The following is a 20,930-nucleotide window of genomic DNA, read 5'->3' on the forward strand; positions in this document are numbered from 1 at the left end:
TGGAATAATTTGAAGGGTTTTAATAAAGGGACTGATTATAAAGACGTGATAGCGGTAAGGAAAGCATAAAGAAAGGACAGTAACCTGGGACTCTGAAGGCATCCTTAGTCCTGAAGGAACAAGAGGCAAGACCAGGTACTGGAATAGAAAGGAGGGAACCATGTAAAGATGGCTGCCTTGGGGAAAGGGGTACCTTTGGTCAAGGGGGACATGGTCAGCCCAAGGTGACCCCAATCTCCTATCTGGGCTCTTTAGTGTCTGGGCCCTACCAGAGGACAAAAGCAGAGAGCCCTGAGGGGCAGAGCACAGGGTAGGAAAGGGTATGAGGGGCCACAGGATGGCAAATGGAAGGTCTGAGGGAGCCTGGATAACACCTGCCTCACTGGGCTGTCATAGAAACGAAAAGAGAAATGTCTTGCCTTGAGCTAGCACATAAAATGTATTCAGTAATTAGAAAAAGTGTATTTTTATTCACCTGGAATCACATTTAAACTGCATGAATTTAGTTATTTCTTAGTAAACGAAACACAAAGTAGGATAAAGATCATCCTTAGCAGGGCGCCTGGGTGGCTCAGTCAGTAAGCATCCGACTCTTAATTTCAGCTCCGGTCAGGATCTCACAGTGTGAGATCAAGCTCCACATCGGGCTCTGCACTAAGTGCAGAACCTGCTTGAGACTCTCTCTGCTCATCTCCTGCACGCACGTGTGTGCACGCGCTCTCTCTCTCTCCCTTTCAAAATAAATAAACATACAAAAAGAAAAAAAAAAAAAGATGACCCTACACTTTCTCACACAGACTCAGACTAGAATAGGATTAAACCACACTCACCTGACTAACGGAAGAATCCAAGCACAGAGAAGTCCCTGGTTTGGTGTCTTGGATATTTATTTATCTTTGTGAATAACTTTAGGAGACACTTACTATTAATAATAATACGTAATATCATACAGTGTATGCGTATGTAATACTATAAGGGCCAAGAACAGGCCACCCCAAGATGGGCCACTTTGCCATGAAGATTATTTTGAGTTAAACAATCAAAACCCAGCAGATCCAGGAAAAGCTTTTTACTTCCTCCCCTCAACTGCCCAGAAAGAACTGAGATAGAGGACCTGCTCCAGGCGGAGAGCCATGGCCACAGATAACTACATTATATGACGAGCCAGGTATGGTAGACAGGGAGGAACTAGCAAGGCCTGTTTGATCAAAGTCCTCCATGTCCTTGTTTCCAAGTGGTCCGGTAAACATTCGTTATCAAACATTTGCTCTCCCTTTGAAGTCCGGGATTTGCCTGTCTTTGGAATTTCCACGTCTGTGTGGATCCCTTGTACTTACGAAGTTAAATTTGATCTTCTCCTGTTAATCAGTCTCATGTCAATTTGAGTCTTAGTCCAGCTAGGAGGCCCTCTGAAAGGACAGAACGTTCTTGCTTCCCAAAAATACAATCTGCTGGGGCGCCTGGGTGGCTCAGTTGGTTAAGCGACTGACTTCGGATCAGGTTCTCACAGTTCGTGGGTTCGAGTCCTGTGTTGGGCTCTGTGCTGACAGCTAGCTCAGAGAGCCTGCTTCAGATTCTGTATCTCCCTCTCTCTCTGACCCTCCCCTGCTCATGTTGTCTCTCTCTCTCAGAAATAAATAAAATATTTGTAAAAAACCAAAACAATACAATCTGCAATATCCTTGCACAATGTTGTGTATTATTATTATTATTAAATCCTCATAAGAAATCCATTCGGTGGGCACTGTTACACCCATTATTCACCATTATTCACATGTGAAAACTGAGAAACAGAAAGATTAAGTAACTTGCTGGAGATCACAGAGCAAAGACAGGATTTAAACCATGCAGTTCAGCTCTGGAGTCTGTGCATTTAACCCACTGAGCATGTGTAGCCCCTCTCAGTCTAAAAGCTGGTAGGCAAAATAAGAAGACGAAGGCCATCTCAGAGACATTTCTGAGTGTGTTGTGCTCAGGGGTAGATCAGGGACATAGAGACTCCACTCATATAAAGAGCCTAAAGGAAAGGAAAGGCTACACATAAAGGTGGGTGTTCGGAGTCAGAACACACACACAGGTAGGTCAGCACAGACCTCTAAGCAAAGCTACCAGGACCCCGGCAGCACATGCCACCCTGCAAGAGACAAGGAGGAAAGACAGGCAGAACCTGCCTCTGGGGAAAGGCTATTCTACACTTCCCCTGAGGCAGGAGTAAAGGTGGCCTTAGTCTGCCATGGCCAGAGCTCAACCCGAAGGGACACAGGCCACCAGCCTGCAGCCATGTCCTCTACTTATCAGACCTGACAACTGTGATATACAGTCAGTACCAGAGCACAGGCAGCTCCCCTAACAACCCAGTCCACTCCAAACCAAAGAGCGACACTTTGCTTGATGAAGTCATCTTCATGGAAGATGCCTTCCAGCACTCAGGCCCCATGAACAGACCTAAAAGACAGGTGCCAGGAGCAGATCAGAGAGCGGCAGAAGATGCCAGCAGTATTCTCTCAGCACTGTCTCTGGGTATGGACACCGGCCGACTCAACATCCTGGCTTTTTTTTTCTCCCCAAGAGCTGGGTAGCATCATTATTTTCTTGTTAAACCAGAATTAAGAAAGCTAAACTTTTCCTTGGCTTATAGGTGACATTCTAGGTGAAACGTCTAGGCCCCAGGATTCCATGTTAAACAGAAAATTGAGGAAAGAGAAGGACTAGGAGAGGCACTCAGCAATTTATTAAACATAAAAATTGCCTTAAATACCGACTTTTTTATAAAGCATTTTCCAGAATGAGGAAAAAGGCATATGAGCATCAAGACAAAATGGAAAGCAAAAACTTGAGAGGTGAAGAGGACTTACAAGTGAATAAAAAAAAAAAAAAGCTAAAAACCTATCGTAGCTATGAGGAAGGAAAATGAAATAGTGTGTTGGTTGGTATACATTGACAAATACGAGGTGAGTCCATAAATGCTCTGACCCGTGTTGTAGACGTAAAGCGCTCCACTTCCAGAACTTGAGCTTTTATTGGACAGCCGGTGAGATACGTCTGTATGTTAGGCTCCTTAAATCCTTGAGTCTTATAAACAGCAGAGAAAGGAATACACACTAAAAAATAAACAAGTAAATAAAGTTATTGCAAGGATACAATGATACTGCAAGGAGACACAACATTAGCACAACTTGCCTTTCACGGGCATCTGTTTAAGAATCCTAACCGGCTACAACAAGAAAAGAGCTAATGAAATGGCCTCAGCCCAGGGTAGGATATCATCAAGGAAGATCAACCATTTGCTGGTTATTTCCAATCTGCGCTCTGCCAGGCGACCCTGATAAACTCTCCTCGGGCTCAGACCACCAGTCTTTACCTTCCTGGGTCTTGGGATCGCTGGGAGATACATCGTAATCCACCTCTTCTCCCTCAAAGTGCAGCTCCCGAGTGTCCAGATTTTCTATCAAATTACTCATGTCAGCAGCGATTTTCTGCAGTGCAGAGGTATTTACCCTGGGCTCATTTTTCAGTGACATGTTGGCTTTGGACAGGGTAGGAGCAAAGGCGCTGGGGAGAAAAGGGGGTTACAAGAATTTATTATTTTGGTCAAATAAAACCCTATTCGACAATATGAATCCAGGCTTAGACACAGCACATGGAAACGAGTCAAATAGCTCTGTGTGAGCACCAGTTATCCCAAACATCTCTTCATTTATTTTCTTGTTTAACATTTAAAGGACTCAGCCTGTAAATTAAATTAGAGTGAGAGCCTTAATCACGAGCAAGTAAGAAAGAGAGACACTGTATTGAATAAAGGCCAACATAGCTTTCATCCAATTTCATTAACTTGGATAAATGAGGAGACTCCAGGGAGACTGGTTTGGGAATGGTTATTCAGAAAAAAGGAATTGATTCTTAACTCTAACAAACACATGGAAAAAATATCATATAAAATTAAGCAACTTTAAATATTTTCTAAAGAAATTTTAGGGAATTTTACAATATCAATAAGCAAATTTAAAACATTTTCATGATAGCATAATCTTTCCACATTTCCTCTGTTGGTGATATCCCAAGAAAAGTGTAAATACTATCTTTTTGAAATATGAGGTTCACGCCATGACCTTACATGACTTATAATAATATACATGTCTTGAAAGGTAATTGATTAGCTTACCTATTCTGAAAGATACTGGAGGTGCTCAAATTGTACTTCCCTCCTTTTTGAAGAAAACTGCTTTTTCCTCATTTTGGCATTTAATAACACAAATTGTTACACATCACTACCCAGGGAAGAAGAGTTCATACTCATATAGATTTTATTTTTCCTTTAACATACTAAGGCTTAAGCCTTGAGCGCCATCCTCAGAGCTGGATAAAAAGTTCATATTGTTGGAAATAATCTCTCTGTTACAGCCAGTCCTAAACCAGCAGGGTTTTCATACCAGCAACTCAATCACACATGTTCATTCATTTCTGCAAATCACAAACATGTCCTGAGTATCCGCCACTCGCTGTGGGAAGCATTGAGGAAATAAGTAAAGGTGAGTAAGTCTGGTCCCTGCGGTTAAGGAGCTTCTGACACGGGTGAGGGGTATAAGCAAATTCATTCAAGGTCCAAGGCTTTCCTGAGAATGGCATGTGCTGAGTAGAAGACCTTTGACCAGGTTTTCTCCTACAAGTGTGATCAAGAAGCTGGGGGGCTCTGTGGGAAATGCTAAGAGAGTCTTGGCCAAACATGGACAGCCCTTACTGTAATTCATCAAGTCTCAGTAACCTATACCTCCATGTCTGGTAGAAAGAGATTTTGTTTGGAAATTCAGAAAATCGGAGGAATGTGGTTCTGGCTTGGCTGGATATATAGAATTAGTATGACAAAGTCCCCTGTGAACTACATAATCAATCATGTGTCTTTCTCCATGTTGGCTACGAAGAAGCTTGCAGCTACATCAGCGGTCCGCTATTAGCAAAACACAGGCCTATCCTTGCCTCCAACACTTCTCTTCAACTGTCTTCCCCACTTCTCATTTATATTATAATAACAGTTTATGTGTACTGACCACTTCGTATGCACCAGGCTTGGTGACGGTCTTTTATATACATTATCATGTTTATCATCAATAATAAATCTATGAAGTTTTTGTTATTTCTACTGAAGATGACAGGAGTTTATCAACCTCTTTACAGATAAAAACACTGAGGCATAGAGAGATTAGGTAACTTGTGTACGAGGTCACAGAGCTAGTAAGTAGTGAAGAGCGGATTTGAAAACCGGGTCTCTCTGGTTTTTAAGAAGCTGATCTTCTCAGCCACAGTCATTATCTCCCCATACATTTTTGGTAGATATGTAAGTGTCCCTAGAACAGATGGAAGTTTCGGTAAAACAAGTGCTCTCAAGCAAGACTTAAATGGGAAGAATAGGAAATGACTTCCGCTTGAAGCTCAACACCTCAGGATGACCCATTTACCCTCTCAGGTCCTTGCTAACTCCTCTTGGTAATAAACTAAAGAGGTTGAGCCATTTCATCTCTAAGGTCCCTTTAACACTAGAACCCTAACTGTAGATTAAAAAATGCTATATGTATTATTCAGCTTCGCCTTCTAATGTACTTACTTTAACCTAAGAAATGAACCCAACTAGTTCTTCATATGAATACGAGAAGCAGGAGGCAGATGCTTCCTAATCTGCATAATTTAACAACTGTCTGTTCAGCTTCCACGAAGGAGCTTGTTGCCGCTGGTCACAATTAAAATATTTATTTCCTTCCCTCTCAATTATTAAATGCCAACCATGAGCAAAGTTTTGCTTTATTTAAAGTAAGGTAATGAAAAACTTAAAGGAAATGAGACAAGGAAAAACAAGTAAGAAATTACATCATATCATTGCTACTCATGAATTTGCAAGCCCTTTTCCATCGATTGAACAGTCTTATGGTTAACCCTGCCAACTTACCTAGCATAGCAAAGGAAAACAAGGGTTATTACAGTGTCTTTCCTTTTGGACAGAGTGTCAGGGTTAAAATGCATGCTAAATTTAAGATATACAGAGACCAGAATAATTATACACTGCAAAAAAACGGGAATAAACAGTACAGAGTCACTGGAGCAAGGTAAAATAAAAATCCTTTTTCAAATAGAAAAGAAGACATAAATTTATGAAAAACTTGAGTGAGAAAAAAAGCAGAATGGAAGCCTCTTATCATTTATACTCAACTGATCATTATGTGCTAATAAGTACAATTTTAGCACAGTTATTTAATACGATACTACTTGGTATTTATGATTATTCTGAAAGACTTAGATAAGTAACTTGCCCGAGATCACGAAACTTGGGTCAGTGTTGAATTCATTTTTTTTATAAAGCAGATTGTCTGGCCCTGAAATCTCATGGACTTGGTTACAGAAGTTCATAATTATTGATTCTATTTAATGGGTTGAATATCCATAAATTAATCCTGTCTATGAAGTTAAATTTCATAACAATAAAAGATGTTCTCTACTTCAATTAACTATACCTTGGAAGGGATCCTACTAGCTCTACGGTCATTACAATTAATAGAAACAACATATCCCGACAGCCTCCTATATTTCTTCTTAGCCTTTTATTTTTGTGGTTCATAATATTTTATAAGATCACATGGAGTTTCAGTGGATCCAAACAGTTTGCAGATTTTTTTCAAGGTTTTGTGAAAACTTTACAAGTTAATCATGGAAAATGAACCGGATTGTTTGTCTATCACTGTCTTCACTCATGTCCATGGTTGCTTTGTGTTGACTTTTCATCCATCAATTGTATTGCTGGTTTCATTCTTGAATATCAAACTGTAAGGCCATCTACACTCCTATGTTGTCAAATCTTAATTTATTAGCCCATGTTTTCTTTCATCTAAAATAATCTGTGATGCTGGGTGAGCAGCTGCCACAGTTACAGCCCATCTTAACCAGCAATGGGATAAGGCCTTCAGTGTTTACCCCTGAGATAATGTAATTGATTTTGTTATCTCCTTATAAAATTATACTGCAAGATCATTATCTCTCTTGGTACCAAGCAGAGATGGTGCCAATGGAGTGATAACAGCAGCTGTGTTTTATTGCTGTTTGCATCTCTATCCAGGAAGTAAATAGGGTTCGTTTTTTTTTTTTTTTTTCTGGTATTGAATACTAGAATTAAAATTTTTTGCAGGGAACATTTAATTACCTCCTGTTATTCAATGGTGAAATCAGAGAACTCTAGAGTTTTTTCTGATCTTAAGTTTCAACATCACTGGGAAATAGGACATCGAAGGAAGCAGATATTTTCCTTTCTCATAGTATATACATAAACAATGCCTTCACCAAAATCCAATACTATCAAATATAACTAATAATATTAAAATAAATACTAACACTAGTTAATACTTGCTAGGTATATACTAAGCGCCAGCCACTTTTCAAGAAGATTACTTGCATGATCTCACCGAATCCTCACAATAACCTTAGAAGCTGAGTCCTATTCTTACCCTCATTTTTAAGATGAGAAGCTTAGATTGGCAACTTGCCCAGAGCCGTGTGGCTGGGAAGTGATGGAGCTGGACTCAACCCTGGTCGATCTGGCTCCAAAGTCCAGCTACTTAACCAGCCAGAAGTAGAACTGGGGCTGGCAGGAGGGACAGACACTGAAGACTTTTGTTCCTATTTTACATGCTTATAGAATAAAACAATTCAAAAAGGAACAATAACCCAAAAACTTAACATTCATTTTGTGACAGTAACTGATTTACTTCTTGTTTCCCTTTCTAACAGAACGTGCAAAGTTCCCCATATTTTTTCCAGTACATTATTTGTGCTTACTAAGAAAAATAAATTCAATGGATTTACAAACCAAGAACCGTATCATAAGGTTTGAGTGTGAAATGAATTATAATTAGATCATTTAAAACCAAACTGAGTCATGGGGATTTCTTGTTTTGCCATTTTTCATTATGATGAAATTAATTGGTGGACCCATACTAAGTAACCCCCCAAAACACATTATATAGCAATGATTTGTACAGAATTGACCCGATGTTCCTTGAAATGCAAACATCATAAATGTGGATTCAAGTACTAAACTCAATCTCTGGTGACACGGTAAACCTTGGATAAATATTTTTTTAGTTGAGCTGACTTTGAATAAAGTAAATGATATTATCATAGTTTACATTCCAGATGATATATTTTGAGAAAATAACACATCAAAAAAAAAAAAAAACAAAAAACAACTCTCGGTGTTTACTTGGATCTTCGATTTTTTTTTTTTTTAGTAAAAGAACATTAGTTCCACAAATATAAATGGAGGACTTATTATGCACCTTGGGCAGATAATTAAATGTCAGTGGTGGAGGGGACAGGCCAGATGACCAAGGTTGTTCTACCTTTTTTATCAGTGTAACCTGGGCAACCAACAGCCTCCAGGGTTTCAGCATCTCATCTGTAAAATGGAAAGAGTGCCACCTACACTTCCCACCTCAGGATGCTTGAGGGGACAGTGTCATAATGCACACACATCTACAGGCAAAAGTAATTAGGTTGCTAATATTCCCTTTAATTTTGTTAACAGGTAGCCTCTGAAAATTAACCTTAGGAAAGTTTCTTTCATTTCAATATTTTTTAGGGCTGACAGGCTAGGAAATCACCTGCCTTTCATTTCTTAGTCAGCTCTCAAATTAATGTACCATCTAGCAACTGTGTTTCTGGCTGGGCTCCTCTAAGAATGGGGCTTTCCCAGTTAATCAGTCTTGAAATTTACTGGACTCAATTCCCGCATTTGTAGAGAAGCCACCAAGACTTCCTGAATAAAAAACAATCACCAGGCATTAAGCAGTCAAGCCCAATTAATGCATTCTTTGCACATCTCCCTGGCCTCATCTTCCTCTCCCTGGCTGGTGAGGCGTCACTGTGTCCCTTGTGTTTGTGGCAGTGGCTCCTGCTCCCTTTTGGGTCCAGTACCCTTTGTGACTTTGATGAGATTTATGGACCCCCAACCCCAGAAAAAAATGAATATATCCTGACACACAGTATTTTGCATATATTTTCATAGGTTCATGGATGTCCTTTTTGAAACGTTAGTTTAAGAAGCCCTTCCACTGATGTGCAATCGTGAGCTGATGTGCTGATGCGTCCTTCTTCCCACCAGATGAGGAGGAAACTCTAAGGTGGGGGAGGATGAGAGCCAGACTATTTACCTGTGACACCTTGCTGAGTACCTGGCTCAATCAATATTTGTTGATTAAATGATTTAATCAGTGAGCCATCTACAGAGAAACCTGTCAGCTCCAGGTTATGCAGTGAATGCAACAAAGACACTTCCTTCATATACCACAGACACTCCCAGATGGAAAAGCCTTCCGAGAGGAAATATAACCTGCAAGAAACACACAGTCTGCTGAAGCAGTAGCAAATAAGACCGTGAACTGCTATCAGAGCTAACTGTGTGCCAGGCTTCCATCAAGGGCTTTTCACAGGTCTTCACAAGGTCATGATGGAGGTACAGTTGCTAGTCCCCCTTTACAGATAACAAGACAGGCTGACCAAGGTGACAAGTCAGCAAGGCAGTAAGTCAGCCCTCAGCACAGCTCTGGCTGACTCGAAAGCCACACCCCTGTTCTGCTTCCGTGTTCCGCTTGCACCCATGTCAGGAAAAGAAGATGCTCTGTGGAATCACAGTCCCTTCTCTCATGCATAGCCTTTGAGTCCAGACTTGCTGTTACTTCTATGGTTCCGGGAACCAGATGTTTGATTCCCAAACACTATGCTCCCTCTGAGTTTCAGATCTGATCTGACCTAGGGGCCCCCAGAGCCTAGCAATCTCCCATTTACTTCTCCTTCTTCCCTGGTTTCCTATCACAGCCTCCATTTGGTCTAACACTGACTGCTATTCTCCCTGAGGTGTCATGATTGCAGATGATGGTGCTAAATATAATCTAGACTCCCTGTGTCCACGGGACAAGGGTGGGAAATCACATGCTCTCCCCCTTCCTTCGCTAAAAACAAAAACAAGTTTATAATAACATAAAGCCAATTTTTGCATGAAAATCATTTCTTGATTCGCAGGATTTTCCCTGAATCCTTTGACCTCCTTGGATGGCCTCTCTTCTCTGCCATAAGCTTTCTTGGTCATTTCCGTTGACATGTCCTAGGGTTAAATATCCCCCTTTGCTGTAGTACTAGCTTCCTTTCGTTCATTTCAGTCACATCTTTGATTTCAAGCAGATGTTTTATTTCTAGAGGCAAACACAAGTGTTAAGGGAAAGTGATATCTCTTTCAAATATAGGTAGATAAGAAAGTATTTATTGCCTGTCGTTTATTTAGTGTCTCCTCTGGGCCAAGCACTAAAGGCACATTACATCTATTTCTTCTTATCCTCATGATAATCTCACTTAGAATCGAAGACATGGAGCCACAGCAGCTTACTGAGGCTGCACAGAGCTGGTGGCGAGGCTGGACCCAGGGCAGAGGCCACCCGATGCTTCCACAGTGCCTGCCTCCTCAGCCTCTGCCACAGAGCTCCACATCACTGCCACTCTCCCCTCTTCTCCTTGCACCACCATCCACCTCTGCCCCCTTGAGGCTGAGGGCGGGGCTTCTGCACAGCACGCACAGCACGCACAGCACGCGGTCCATGAGGAGTCCCTGTGGCCCCGGCACCCCAGCTCCACCCACTTCTGGCCAGACCCACAGAGACACTGGCTCACCCTCAGGCTTCTGGACTCAGAGGCAGCAGTGCTACACTCGAGCCGGAACCCAGGCTCCTCGGGAGTTGTGTGTATGTGCAGGGGGAGCATGAGATCAGGGGAGTTAACATGCTGCTGGACGCATGCCCTCCGCTCTCCTCCCTGCCTGACTGCACTGAGCACATGGGTGCCACACAGCCAAGCTGGAAGCTTTCTAGTGATGAGCAACTGGCTCATTTTTTCGTGAAGCTATGGCCAGCCAGGTAATGCACCACCTTACATGCTCTCTCCCTCTCTCTTCCCTTCTCCCCTCACTCTTGCTGCTGGAAAAAGCCCACCATGCAACCTTAGCTCAAAATCTATTACCCACGAAACTTGGACTAGGGTAGTGTTGAAGCTAACAGGAACCATAAACTGTCCTGCCTCCTGCAGTTATCCATTCTGTGCTGAAGTTAACAGTAATAATCAAAAGTAAACTTGCATGGTGCTTTCATGCTGGACAGTGATCTAGGTGGTTCGCCCACATTAACTCCACAGCCCTTACAACAGCTCTATGAAGAGGGTACTATTCCTAGCCCCCTTTTTATAGACAAGGCAACTGAGGGCACAGACAGGCTAAATAACTTGCTCAAGGTCATACAGCAACCTGATGGGAGACACCTGCCTAGTTTGCTCCTATTATTGTCTTGACTAACCTGGACAAAATCACTTTAGTGCTCAGTTTCCTCATCTAAACACTGAAATTGATACAACAGCTATATTATTATAAGAAAGACTCCTCTTTCAGCATCACCAAATGCCAGAGAAAACTATACATTCTAAGCAACCCCGTCCAAGAGATAAAAACCTACCACAAATCCCAAGGGTACTTCTGAGCAAACACCTAAGTAAGATTTGTTCCTGCTTCTTTTAATGGCAATATACATATAAACATTTGTATTTGGAGAGAAAACAGGGGAGAGCCCCCTCTTAATTCCAAAGTTTATTAAGTGTATGTGAGAGATTTTGTATAAGCACTGGATAGGCTTAAATCAATAAGGATCCCACAGGGAAAATTCTTTATTAAAAATAAAAAGATACTAAACGTTGCTTAAAAGTAGTGATCAGACGTCTAAAAATAACACCATTTGTTGTTAAATGAATAATCAATTTTTTATGGCCAAGAGCAGAATATGTATATATTGTGATGGGTCCATAGGAGAGGAAGCTAACTACACATGAATTTATAGGAACAAACAATATCCTCCTTGAAAAACTCTAAGTAAACCGTTTTCTCACTAAGGTAGGCTGAGACCACCAATGATTCAGTGGGTGCATATGAACAAAATAAATCCTTTTTCCAGGATAAAATATGGCTTTAAGGGAATGTTTCCTTCACTGGCTCGAAATATTAAATATTGGTTTTAGTGACTACATGTTGCTTTTGATAAGAACACATGTTGATTAAGAAGCTAAACTATGAATTCAAAGGTTTGACATTACGATTTTCTACTATCATTGCTTTGTTTTTTCTTAAAACTGGTCTTTGCATCTTATTGATGGCAGCCCCGTTCAGAAAGAACCTGCATTCCCTCATGTAGATTTTATCATTAAAGCTCTTTCCAGCTGTCTAAATTTACATGATTCCTCCCTTTCACTTCTCTCCAAAGGAGCAGACAAACAACTTCCTTCTGGATTTAGGCAAAACAAAGCATTTTCGGTGATAAGCCACGAATCTCTCCAATAAGAAGAATGGAGCTGGCAAACACACGTGTGTAGACTGCTCCAGACATTCCCCCGTGCTAATGAGCCCTCAAATTTTGTCATGGCTGCTGAGAAACATAGCAAAGCCTCATTTCCCCCCATCCACATACTTACACAAAATGTCTGTGGAGGCAGCAGAGGATCACTGCAGGTATGTGATTTTGAGTCAAACAGCCTGGATTCTGACTCTCCTCATGCTGAAACAGGTGATTTACATCTAAGTCTCAGTCTCCTAATCTATAAAGTGGGTGTAATACTGTTTGAAGTAAAGAACTGTAAAAATTAAATGATATAAAGTGAGGGGCTTGGAGTTGGGGGCTACACCAGATGCTGAAATAGTGTTAGTTGTGCCTCTGACCAAGTCCCTGTACCCATATCAGAGCCCACTTCCCTCCTGAGGACAAGAACTAGCAGTCAGAATTGAATTCTGAGGATGGTCTGATGTCATTCACTATAGAAAACACTGCCACCAATGTCTGAAAACAAAATGGATAAAGCCAATGTAGCTGCCCCTTTCCCACTACAAACACAGAATTGCTGAATAAATTGTAATCATATTTTAAAAATACTTAGTAAAGGATAAAAGCTAAGGCAGCAACAGAAGCAATAATGAAGGAAAACCTACAGCTTCCAAGGATGAAGAAACAAATGAAAGTCAGATGAGTATGCTAGATCTGAAGCCAAAGGAGCCCAGGGGATTTGGTCTTGGATAAAAGAGCTATTACAGTTCTGTCCCCACATGAATGTTAGGAGACATGACCCCAGGACGACGGGAGGCAGGAGCCTGGAAGCAAGACTCTCTGAATAAACTAGAGCCTCAAAGAGTTACACTGTCTGTTTAAAAGAGACTAGAAGAACTGTATCCGGCAGCCCTGGGCAGAAACTGCATGGAACTGAGGTAACTACAAAATGAGAAACCTCATATCAAACAGATCCAGGATTCCAATTTCTAGCTTTCAGTGATGAAGGTGTAGCTCCTATTAGATCAGCCATCCTGCAGATAAGGACTATAAAGTCAATTATGAAAAATAACTGGCTATAGAACAACCACACAGAAGCAGGAACTGGAAAGTAATCTATGTTTGGAAGAAAGGAATGGCACAACTTTTGTCTAAAGGCAGACTAAGTCCAAGCCAGGTTGGATGACTAAAACTAATTTAGAAAATCCATAATTCTCCTGGCTTGAAGAGCCAGACAACAAGCTTCCTGGCTTTCACAGCAGCTGAGAAGTGAAGTGGGAAACTTTGGAAAGGGAGGCCACAGAGGGGGAGTGTCAAATTCTGCACAGGCTTACCCTTGAACCATACAGGTATGGGTAGACTCCAAATCAACTAACATAGTTCCAAAGTGACTTCAACAGAGGTTTCTGTAGCTGCCCACCATGAAAAGCCAGAGTTTGGAGTTTAAGTCCAGCCAAATTAACCACCCACTCAAAAACCAAAGAACCTCTTGAACAGAACTGAATTGAGTTTCTACAATATCTCAGTCATAACGTCACCAAAAATTATTAGACAGAGATATAGCGACAGGAAAATGTGACTCATCCTGAAAAGAAAAGGCTATCATTAATGGAGACTCATTCTAAGATGTTAAAAATCAGCTGATAAGGGTTTTAAAGCCACTGTTATCATAAGCTCAAGAATGTAAAGGAAAATATGTTTTTGGTGAATGAACAAACAGAAAATCTCAACAGGAAAAAAGAAAAATTCTTGGATGGGCTTAACAGCAGAATAGCAATGACAGAAGAAAGGATCAGTGAAATTGAAGGCAGATCACTAGAAATTATCCAATCTGAAGGACAGATGGAAGAGGAGGGAGGTTTCTAATAAATGAGCAAAGCCCCAGTGACTTACATGATAACATCAAAAGATCAAACATGCATGTAATTTGAGGCCCAGAAAGTTGTGCTAGAAAAAAAAATGAGGGAGGAAAAAATGCTTAAAGAAATAATGGCCACAAATGTTATCAAATTTGGTAAACAAAATATATTTACAGACTGAAGAAATTTGGTGAATCCCAAGCAGGAATAAATACAAAGAAAATCACATCTATGCACAATAAAGCCAAGCTGCTAGCATATAAAGAAAAGAGAAGATGTCAAAAGCAACCAGACAAAAAGGACTTAGGATGTTTAAGAGAACCATACTAAGGACCACTAAAATCTCATCAGAAATGAATGGAGGCAATATGACAGTGAAATTATATCCTAAAACTTAATAAATATGGAACCAAATAAATGAATATATGTTACTTTTCCAGAAACTAATCTACTAATTCAAATTCCAAAGAACTTCTCAGAGGACTTGACAATATGAGCCTAAAATTCATAAGATAAAACAGTTAAGAATAGGTAAATAAGTCTTGTCCAACCAGATATCAAGAATTATTATAGGGGTGCCTGGGTGGCTCAGTCAGTTAAGCGTCCAACTCTTGTTTTTGGCTCAGGTCACCATCTTCATGAGTTCAAGACCCACAAAGGGCTCTGCACTGACAATGCAGAGCCTGTTTGGGATTCTCTCTCCCTCTCTCTCTGTCATTCCCTGGTTCATTCTCTCTCTCTCCATCTCTCTGTCTCAAAATAAATAAACTTTAAAAAAGAATTATTATAAAGCTGAAGAAATTAAAATAGTATGGTACTAACACAGAAAGAGATGCAGAGAAACAGCTAGTGACCCCCAAAACAAACCTATGCATATATAGGTATTGGTGTAGGACAAGAGTGGCATAGAAAAGAATTAGTCAAAAAGCATAAACCCTTAATAAACAATGCTACCACAATTCACGAAGAAATATAAAAATTAGTTCTTATCTCACAGCTCCCATAAGAATAATTTCCATGTTAGACCAATGGAACAGAATTGAGAACTCAGAAGTGGACCCAAAAGTATACAGCCAACTGATCTTTGACAAAGCAGGAAAGAATATCCAATGGAAAAAAGACAGCCTTTTTAACAGATGGTGTTGGGAGAACTGGACAGCAACATGCAGAAGAATGAAACTAGATCATTTTCTCACACCATGCACAAAAATCAATTCAAAATGGATAAAGGACCTGAACGTGAGACAGGAAACTATCAACACCCTAGAGGAGAAAGCAGGAAACAACCTCCTTGACCTCCACCGCAGCAACTTCTTACTTGACACATCCCCAAAAGCAAGGGAATCAAGAGCAAAAATAAACTGTTGGGACCTCATCAAGATTAAAAGCTTCTGCACAGCCAAGGAAACAACCCAGAAAATTAATAGGCAACCAACGGAATGGGAAAAGATAGTTGCAAATGACATATCAGATAAAGGGTTAATATCCAGAATCTATAAGGAACTCACCAAACTACACGCCCGAAAAACAAACAACCCAGTGAAGAAATGGGCAGAAGACATGAACAGACACTTCTCCAAAGAGGACATCCAGATGGCCAACAGACACATGAAACGATGCTCAGCATCCCTCCTCATCAGGGAAATACAAATCAAAACCACACTGAGATACCACCTCACGCCAGTCAGAGTGGCTAAAATGAGCAAATCAGAGAACTCTAGATGCTGGCGAGGATGTGGAGAAACGGGCACCCTCCTACACTGTTGGTGGGAATGTAAACTGGTACAGCCCCTCTGGAAAACAGTGTGGAGGTTCCTCAGGAAACTAACAATAGAACTCCCTTATGACCCAGCAATAGCACTGCTAGGAATTTACCCAAGGGATACAGAAATGCTGAGGCATAGGAGCACATGTACCCCAATGTTCATAGCAGCACTCTCCACAATAGCTAAAACATGGAAAGAGCCTAAGTGTCCATCAACAGATGAATGGATCAAGAAGATGTGGTTTATCTATACCATGGAATACTACATGGCAATGAGAAACAATGAAATCTGGCCATGTGTAGCAACATGGATGGACCTTGAGGGTGTTATGCTGAGCGAAATAAGTCAGGCAGAGAAGGACAAATATCATATGTTTGCACGTATAGGAGGATTAGGAGGAACTTGACGGAGGAACAAGGGGGAGAAGAAGGGCGGAAATGGTGGGGGAAAGGGAGAGAGGCAAACCATGAGAGACTCTTGAATGCTGACAAAAACTGAGGACTGATGGATGTGGGGGGGAGGGGGGGATGGGCATGGAGGAGGGCACTTTGGGGATGAGCACTGAGTGTTATGTGGAAACTAATTTGACAATAAACTATTTGTAAAAAAAGATTAAAAAAAATAAAAAAAAAGAATAATTTCCACGTTGATTAATGTCCTAAATGTGAACAAGAAAAATATTAACCTACAGAAAAATGTTTTTATGATCTCAGGGTCACAAAAGAATCTTAACAAGACATAAAAGGCACAAACCATGAAGGAAAAGCTAATAAATTTACACTCAAATTTAAAACTTCTTTTAGGCAAATGGCAAAATTAAACAACAAACCCAAATTTGGAGAAGCTGTACATAGAATATATAAAGAACTCTTATAAATACTTAAAAAGACGAACCAAAGGCCAACAGGAAATAGACCAGGAATATATATAGGCAATTCACAGGGGATGAATTCTAAATTTACAGTGAATCTTTAAACACATTTAAACTTTACAGTAATCAGAGAAGTCATATTAAAACAGGAAGACACATTTTCATATCCATTGAATTAGGAAAATTTTTGCAAGTCGGAAATTATAATGTGTTAGTAAGGTGATGGAACTCTCATGCACTGCTTGATAGAAATGTGAGGTAAAATAACCCAGTGGAAAGGAATATGGCAATAAACTTAAAGATGTCATAGCCTACTGCCAACAATTATTTCCCTAAATATATTCCCCAAGACACTCAATGATGGGTGAGTTTATGTAAGAAAATACCTTATGAATGAGCACTGAAGTGCTGTTCACAGTAAAGAAAATTGGACAATGAGAATGTCCATATATCAGAGAATGAATAATCATATTTTAATGAAATATTATAAAACAGACAAAATAAATGGAACAGAACTACATGCATCAACATGAATGAATCTCAACACAAAGTTTGGTGAAAAAAAGACAACTTAGAATTTTTGTTTAAGATTAAAAAATACACAGCACAGTTCTATATGTTGTCCACTGATATATGCAGAAGAAGAACATAAAAGGAATTGAGGAAATAATATACAAAACGTTCAGAAGAGTAGTCACCTTTCGAGAGAGAGGATGGGAAAGAATGCAATTAGGAAGGAGTACCAAGGGGATTTAATATACCAGTAACATTTTCTTTGCTTCTTATTTTGATTCAGGATACATGTCTAAATGATAAAACCTGTTAAATCTGGATGTTGTAGGCACATAGGTGTTTGTTTCCTAAATGTTAATCTGTATTTTTAAAATATTTCATTTAAAACAGATTTAAAATCTATCAAATATAAGTGACATTTTACTAATGTCCTTAAATCCAATCTTGGCTAATCATTTTTATACTCTTTGCAAAAATAAAATTCACTATTTTTTCTCTATTCAGCCAATGCTGGGGACCCACTAACAAGGTAATACGTAAAATACTGTGAAGTGCTTTGTTCCACCCTTGGGAATGCATGTATATTTGTAAACTCCAATCTGATTTCCCTAAAAACCAGCAGTTGGCACGCACAAATGGTGGCCATGTTTGGGGACTGGTTCCACATCATTGCTAAGAAGATAAAGTTAAATGGGCCTGTACTGGAACTAAAAAAAGCAAATCTGGCCGTTATTTTATTTTATTTTACTGAGGAAGAGAGAGAGAGAGGGAGAGAGAGGAGAGGCAGAGGGAGAGAGGGAGAAGCAGAGGAAGAGGCAGAGGGAGGGAGAGAGAGGGAAAAGGAGAAGCAGAGGGAGGGCGAGGTGGGGGAGAGGGAGGGAGAGACAGAGAGAGAGAGAGAGAGAGAGAGAGGGAGAGAGAACCTTAAGTAGGTTCCATGCTCAGTCAGCACGAGCCCAACGCGGGGCTCAAGCCCACAACCCTGGGATCATGACCTGAGCCAAAATCAAGACTTGAATGCTCAACCAACTGAGCCACGCGGGCACCCCAAACCTGGCCTTTTTTAAGGTACCTAAACTTCTGAGAAGAGCCTTGATGATCCATGGCTCTTATCTATAAAGATAGAGCTTCCATTGTTAACGATAAGTGATGCTTAGGTGAGGGAAAATCAGTCATCAAAACTGAAGCTAAATTTGCTGTTTGCCTTCTTGGAGGGGTTATTAAAGTTGTTTCAATTAAACTTTTAAAACAGGAAAGCCTCAATTGGTTCATTTGAAAATGTCCTCTCCTTAACACCAAAGTAATCTAACACTTCAAATGAGGAAGCCCCCTCTCTTTATCGTAGAAATCCAAATATTTCAAATATAGTGAAGCTCTTTACACAAGTTCCTCAAAAATATGTAAGTAAAGATGATAATGTGTATTATTAAAATTATAGCAAACCTAGCATTTACTTCTTTTAACACATTTCTCCAATACTTGATCTCACTGATCTTCAGAATACTCTATAAGAGAAGTATCATTATCCCTTTTACAGCAGAGGTGAGTAAATCAAGGTTCAAAGAAGAAAGGAGAGGGACCCCGTGTTGGGTCATTTGTCTACAGTGTGCAGTGGGGCCAGGGCTCACTCCTGAGCTCTCTTGAAATTAAGGAGAACAGATATTTCAGACTGAAAACAGACATGTTGCCTCCGTATCAGAGAAACCCCTGAGCCACTGGTCCCAGCCCCCACCTAGATTCTAGTTGAGAGGTGGGGCGTGAATGATAGGCTACCGAAGTTTGTATGTCCATTCCACCACTTATTCGCTGTATAAACCTAAACAAGTAACTTAACCTCTCTGTGCCTCAATTTCCAATACATAAAATGGGAAGAATACTAATGCCTACCTTATTAGGTTGTTGTGAGATTAAATTAGTTAACATATAAAATGGTAAAAATATAATATCTGGCCCAAAGTAAGTGCCATGCGCATATTAGCTATTATTATAAACTAGCCTTCTTACTTTTAAAAAAAAAAAAATGTTTATTTTTGAGAGAGAGACCGGCAGAGACAGAGCATGAGCAGGGAGGGGCAGAGAGAGAGGGAGACAGAGAGTCTGAGGCAGGCTCCAGGCTCTGAGCTGTCAGCACAGAGCCTGACGTGGGGCTTGAATTCACAAACTATGAGATCATGAGCTGAGCTAAAGTCAGATGCTAACCCAACTGAGCAACCCGGGTGCCCCACCTTCTTACTTTTTAAATGCAACACAAGGATAATAAGGACACCAAAAGTTCTTCCAAGAAATAATAGTTGTGATAGACACCTGGGCGGCTCAGTCGGTTGAGCATTCAACTCTTGATTTCAGCTCAGGTCATGATCTCAGTTTCATGAGCTTGAGCCCCATATCAGGCTCTGCACTGACAGCACAGAGCCTGCTTGAGACTTTCCCTCTCTCTCTGCCCCTCCCCTGCTCATACTCTGTCTCTCTCAAAGATAAGTAAATAAACTTTAAAAAAAGAAAGAAATAGTACTTGTGAGACCACTACCCTATTTAAATTCTATTCATGATAGGGGCACCTGGCTGGCTCAGTCGGCAAAATATGTGACTCTTGGTCTCAGGGCCATGGGTTCAAGCCCCATGTTGGGTTTATGTAAATAAATAAACTTTAAAAAATAATAAAAGTAAACTCTACTCACAGCAGTAGTTTTCAATAAGCCGTCTGGAAAAAATGATGATGAAAAAATGACAAATTTCCTGCTCTTTCAACATAACCTTAAGTTTCTTTTAGTTAGATTTGCTCTTTTTGTTCTTCTTGATTTAAGACTTCTATTTCTCTCTAGACTTATTCTTATAACATTTGTATGCTATTAACAAAAGTGTTTATACTATGAACTTACCATTCCCTAACACATAAGTTTTGCTTATAAGCATTTTTAGAAAATTCTTAGCAACTCTACAGCACAGTACTATAGACAAAGACATCCAACCACCTGCATATTATTCCAAGATTTCAGACACTCCTTAGTCCACCCTTTTAACATTGTGACCAATAGAATCACTTCCATGTAGGTACGTGGCTGGAAAAGATACCTGTGAGATGCTGTTCCTTGGCTCCAAAGCCTACAAAGTGGCCCTCCTAGTTTCCCTGACCCCTACACACACATACATACACACACACACACACACACACACACACACACACACAGAGAGAGAGAGAGAGAGAGAAAAGGGAGTTGGACCATACACAGCCTAAGAGCACAATTATAGCATTTGGATTTCTGATCTCTACACAGAATGCCTTTATAGCCCAACTTCCTACTCAAGTTCTACTCATTTGCTACAGTCTGGCCAAATGGGCCCTAAGGATCCAGCCTCCATCTGATAAGGCCTCTGGAGACAACTGCCAATTTACAGAAGGAAGTGCAAGGGGCATATTGAACTGACCATGAGGATACAATGAGCAACACTCAGACCATGAGCAATTCTATAGGTCAAGTAGCCCAAGATTTTATTCAAGAAAAATCATAAGGAGGGGCGCCTGGGTGGCTCAGTTGGTTAA

The 20,930-nt window shown here is 40.4% G+C and overlaps 1 protein-coding gene across 3 annotated transcripts in view; it reads right to left on the reverse strand.

The window, feature by feature from the left end:
• Positions 1–20,930, reverse strand: part of PLD1 (phospholipase D1) — a 208,624-nt gene that overhangs the window by 124,433 nt on the left and 63,261 nt on the right. For all 3 annotated transcript variants that reach the window (XM_039236512.1, XM_039236513.1, XM_039236511.1), the window contains exons 2-3: positions 3,362–3,552; positions 2,974–3,101 (exon numbers count right to left, since the gene is read on the reverse strand). In XM_039236512.1, the coding sequence (XP_039092443.1) occupies positions 2,974–3,101; positions 3,362–3,521 (288 nt within the window). In that variant the 5' untranslated portion in view covers positions 3,522–3,552. The remainder of the gene's footprint in view (positions 1–2,973; positions 3,102–3,361; positions 3,553–20,930) is intronic.

This window comes from Hyaena hyaena, unplaced genomic scaffold, assembly GCF_003009895.1.
Source record: "Hyaena hyaena isolate Hyena2069 unplaced genomic scaffold, ASM300989v1 scaffold_112, whole genome shotgun sequence".
Classification (NCBI taxonomy): domain Eukaryota; kingdom Metazoa; phylum Chordata; class Mammalia; order Carnivora; family Hyaenidae; genus Hyaena; species Hyaena hyaena.